Source organism: Microtus ochrogaster, chromosome 16, assembly GCF_000317375.1.
Source record: "Microtus ochrogaster isolate Prairie Vole_2 chromosome 16, MicOch1.0, whole genome shotgun sequence".
Lineage (NCBI taxonomy): Eukaryota > Metazoa > Chordata > Mammalia > Rodentia > Cricetidae > Microtus > Microtus ochrogaster.
Genome location: NC_022018.1, coordinates 6,857,915 through 6,862,725, shown reverse-complemented (window position 1 = coordinate 6,862,725; position 4,811 = coordinate 6,857,915). Strand labels below are relative to the sequence as shown.

The 4,811-nt window shown below is 41.4% G+C and overlaps 1 protein-coding gene across 1 annotated transcript in view; it reads left to right on the top strand.

Annotated features, from left to right (window-relative positions):
* C16H10orf67 (chromosome 16 C10orf67 homolog) overlaps window positions 1–4,811 on the top strand; it is a 92,361-nt gene that overhangs the window by 76,314 nt on the left and 11,236 nt on the right. Inside the window, exons 15-16 of the mRNA XM_005354677.2 lie at window positions 3,078–3,158; window positions 3,244–3,304. Of these exons, the coding sequence (XP_005354734.1) occupies window positions 3,078–3,158; window positions 3,244–3,304 (142 nt within the window). The remainder of the gene's footprint in view (window positions 1–3,077; window positions 3,159–3,243; window positions 3,305–4,811) is intronic.

The following is a 4,811-nucleotide window of genomic DNA, read 5'->3' as shown; positions in this document are numbered from 1 at the left end:
GGAGGGAGGGAGGGAAGAAAAAGAAGGAAAGAATTGTCTCCTGAGCATCCCAAATTGGTCTACACAAGAGAAGAACATGCACAGAATCCTCCTTTCTTCCTTTCCCCCCTTCTCCCGTAGTTTGTAAATTCACTAGGCATTCTCCTCATCTTAGATGTGTAACCAGCTGGGCAAACAAAAGGAAAAGTTCCACAAGAAGGCTCTGTCACTCAATCAGACATTTCTAGTACTTTTCTAGGGTAGTTAGAATCAATGTATCTATTCCTTCAAACTGTACCGTTAATACTTTTATTTGTTGCATTGTATTTCTTAAGTCTCCTTAGCCCAAGTTGAGCATACCTGCTGCAAATAAATGAATAAGGATTTAACTTTTAATGCTATGTCCTATGGCAAGCTAGCAGATATAGCTGTCTGGAAAAGCTTCAGGCCTGTTACAGGTTTGCCTTTATGCATGATACATATGACTCCATCTTCTCCCTCAGCCCTGTATGTACATCTACTTTAAATCACTCCGGAGTCATCGTGAGGCAGCGGGGTCTTGTTAGTCACACATTTTAAGTGGATTCTGAGTTGTGTCCTCTACCTCTGGGTTAAAAGAGCCTTTGACCACTCTTAGATGTATTTGTTAAGTTTGGCAAATGTCCTTAAAGCAAAGTGAAGCCATAGGTTGGGAGACGTGGTACCCACCTTTCTTACTCTTACATCTGACAGCATTCTTGATTACATTTTATTTTTATTTTTTAAATTTTTTTGTGTATAAGTGTTTTGTCTGCGTGTGTGTAGATGTACCATAAATGTGCCGAGTGCCCAAGAAGGCAGCTGAGTTCCCTGAACTGGAGCTGCAGGTGGCTGGAAACTGCCACGTGAGTGCTGGGAACTGAACCCTGTTCTCTGAAAGAGCATCTAGTGTTCTTACCCACTGAGCCATCTCACCAGCTCCTTGCTTATATTTCCACTGGTATAACAACTTTGAGGAGTATAAGAAATGAAAGTTTTGCCGGGCGATGGTGGCGCAAGCCTTTAATCCCAGCACTTGGGAGGCAGAGTCAGGCAGATCTCTGTGAATTTGAGGCCAGCCTGGTCTACAAGAGCTAGTTCCAGGACAGTAACCAAAAAGCTACGGAGAAACCCTGTCTCAAAAATTAAAAAAAAAAAAAAGAAAGAAAGAAAGAAATGAGTTTTATTTGGATTTAAATTTTCCCAAAGTTTAAATTTGGGTTTTAGTAGTTGAAATTTTTCCACATCGTATCCACAATTGTCTTCACAGTCTGTTCATTTTCCATGTCTCTGCCTGTTTCCTAAGGCCATGTGCTCTTGTACATGGTTTTCTGTGCCACCCCTGCTGTGGTGCGCTCCACCGTACACCCAGCAGAGTTAGCCTCTTCTCACCAGTATTTTTCACTCACCTAATGTAGGTCAATTGGTTTTTCCCCATCAACCATTTAAGCCCACACCCCTTTGTGGGATTAGGCTTTAGGGATAGGAGAATGCATGTATATGAATATATAAATAAAAATACTCAACTCACCAAGAGAGAATCAGGAAATAGTATAGGGGAAAAGCATACATTCTAAGCAATGCACAGGGCCCCAGACTGTTTCTGGTGAGCATGCATAATGCACCTTGAACTGCGTGGCCTGCACGTCTCTCATCATGACTTAGTAGTAAATGGGTAACGGTGATGCATGCTTCTGCTCAGGACTTCAAGAAGAAAGTCCCTCCCTTGTTTGCTTTATCTCTTGGTTTTTTTTTGCCAGCCCATTCTTAGCAATCTGGGCACACTGCTGAAGCTTTCAACAGCTATTTGGGATTGGAAGTAACCTTATAACTTCTGACCTGTTCCTGTGTGACACCCTTCCATATCTGAAGGACCACACAGAGGAACCAAGGTCCTTGGATTCCCAATACCTGTATTAGTTTTAGAAAGCCTTAGTATTTGTGTATGATATTTTGCAATTCTCCATGGACTTCAATTCTCTCTAGATTACTTGTACTACCTAATGCAATATATTATGTAAATGGCTGATATACTGTATTGCTTAGGGAATAATGGCAAGGAAAAGATGTCTATACATGTTAAATACAAAAATAATTTAGAGTTTTTTAAGTGTTTTTCTCCACTGTAGTTTGAAGCTGCAAACACAGGACTACACCCATGGAGAGCCAGATTGTAGAAAATCCCAAGTTGAAGGGATAAGCAAATGAAAGTAGAGTTGGAAGAGACATTGAGGAGAATATTTTTCTTGAATTGTCTCTCAAAACAGCCTCAGTTAAGCAGCGAATCTTTGCTACTACTTTGATGATGACTCTGATGCTGTTGACTGGAGTTGGAGCAACTCTTCATTACCCAGGCTATTCTCAAATGTCTGCTTTAAACAGCCCTCCTACATTAGCCACTCGAGTGGCTGAGACTCTAGGTGGACACCACCGCTAGTTTAAAGAAAAGGATCTCTCTATCTGTGTGTGAGTAAATAAGTTAGAAGCAGGGTTTCCATGTCACAGTTGAGGAGATGAAGGTGTTGTGGCAATCCTTGGAAGTCAACTTGACTACATCTGGAATTAACTGGAAGTCAAGTAGCCAGGTACACCTGTGAGAGGTTTCTGACTGAATCATCGAAGTGGATAAACCTACCCTAAGTCTGGATCTTCTGAGGCAGAAAGATTACAGTAAATTTATACCACACCTTCTGGTGGCAGCCTCTGTAAAGGACATGGAAGAAAGGGAAGCTTGCTGTGTGCCTGCTTGCTGTCAATCTTGCTAGCAAGTCCATTTCGTCTCTAGCATAACAGCTTACTTCTTTGAGACTCTAGCATATACGGAAAACCATCTGAGACATCCAACCCCTTGGAATGAACAACTACTGAATTATTGAACTTTTTGTAGGGAGAAATCCATTGTTTGAATAGTCAGATTATAGTCTGTAAGTCACTTTAATAAATCTAAATAAATTTTATATACTTAGATTCACTATATCTGTTCTGCTTCTCTAGAGAAGCCTACCTAATACAAAGGGCAACTGCATCCCTTTGCCGTGACTGTGATTTCATCTTAACCCACCGCTGTTTGTGTCTTTCAGAAAGTTAAGCCTGTGTTTGTGCACTCCTCAATGAACTTGACAGAGTCATCCTCTGCTGCAAACGCTTTTCAGACAACCATGGTAGGACAATTGTTTTCCCCTATTAAATATTTAATTGGTTGATATTATTGAAGCTCAGTAATAAAACTTTTTGGTTAATGTGCAGATGGAACCCAACTTTGTGGACATACCCAGTGACCAGGTGGCCTTTAGACGCGTGCCAAAAGGTGAGAGTCTAGGGACTGGGAGTAGAGTTGTTTTCTATATGCCAACTTAGCGCATCTGAGGCCCTGGCACTCATCACAGAACCAAAGGAAACCAGGTAAGACTCCTTATTGTCAGGGAAAGAGGTTCACATGGAGAATGAGTACACAAGACAGGTTACCTTCGTGTCTCATCCTCTTCCGAGCCTCCATCTGTAGTCCAGGCTGGCCTCCAGCCTCACAGAAATCCTCCCTCCTTTTGCTTTTCTTGTTTAGCTTACAGTGTTTGGTGCCATGGATGAAACTGGGACTTTGCAACTTTCTGCATTCTGACTGCTGCTAGCTGAAAATGAATTTTGTCTTTCTTCGAACTCAAACTATCTCAGTTAAAATCTCATTCCTTTTAGCTAGACTGCAAAAAGAAAAAAATCCCAAACCCCAAGCCCTGAATTTCTAGTTAAGTGACTGTTTATACAGTGCAATAATTACCAGGAAAACTAAGACTGCTTCGTACACATTTCGCTTTGATCAGTCCCTGAAGAGTTTCAAATCGGAAGTGTTTTACACTAAAATTTATTTTGTCTATTTACATCTGTAAAAATGTTCTCTGATCTTGGAAACCAAAATAAATCTATGTAAGAGTTTCAGGGCGAGGGCAGATATACACACTGAGAGAAGCTGTGGGCCTAGGGTGCATCTCAGCGACAAGAATGCTTCCTTAGTGAATATGAGACCCCAGGTTCAGGCTCCAGGATTGGGGAAAAGAATCCATTATTTAAAGTTTATAAATTTGTAGAGCACAACGAGCAAGTAGAATTAACAAAATATAGCATTGTTATTTTAAATTATGAGCATTGACTGTGACTGATCACTGAGGAGCGATTCTTTCGGCATATCTGGAAATGTTTAAAAGTAAACTGGTTAATGAAACTTTCTGTGTGTGGGGAGGGGGGGGGTGCGTGTGATAAGAGCTCAAATCCCGGCCTCTGCAGAACGTGTGAAGAGTCTCTTTTCCTGTGCGTCTTTGCACTGGGAAAGCTTCCTGTGGATGTATGCGCTGCTGATGTCGGGTCAGTGGTTGTCTTCCTAGGGACAAAGGAATCTTTGAGCAATCCCAGTGATGGACGTTTCCCCAGGACTGACAGTGCTCAGACTGGACTCCATAGTTTAGGAAACAGCAATGTTTAAAGTTGTCAGTATTTAAATAATGAATTATATCTGTTAAACTGCAAATCCCAGCTCATATGGTAGGTTATTTCTAAAGTATCTAAATGTACTATGACTTATCATATCCACACAAAAAAATATAAGTTCACAAATTTAGAGTTTGTTGTTGACCTGAAACTTGAATTAGGAAACTGTGACCTCAGCAGTGCTTCCCAGACGATCCGGGGAGGACACTGCAGCCACAGCTGATTTTCGGGGGTAAAGATACTGCTTAGTAAAGACCCTTTGCCTTACCTTCTCAAAGTGCTGGGCCTCTCTCTCTCTCTCTCTCTCTCTCTCTCTCTCTCTCTCTCTCTCTCTCTCT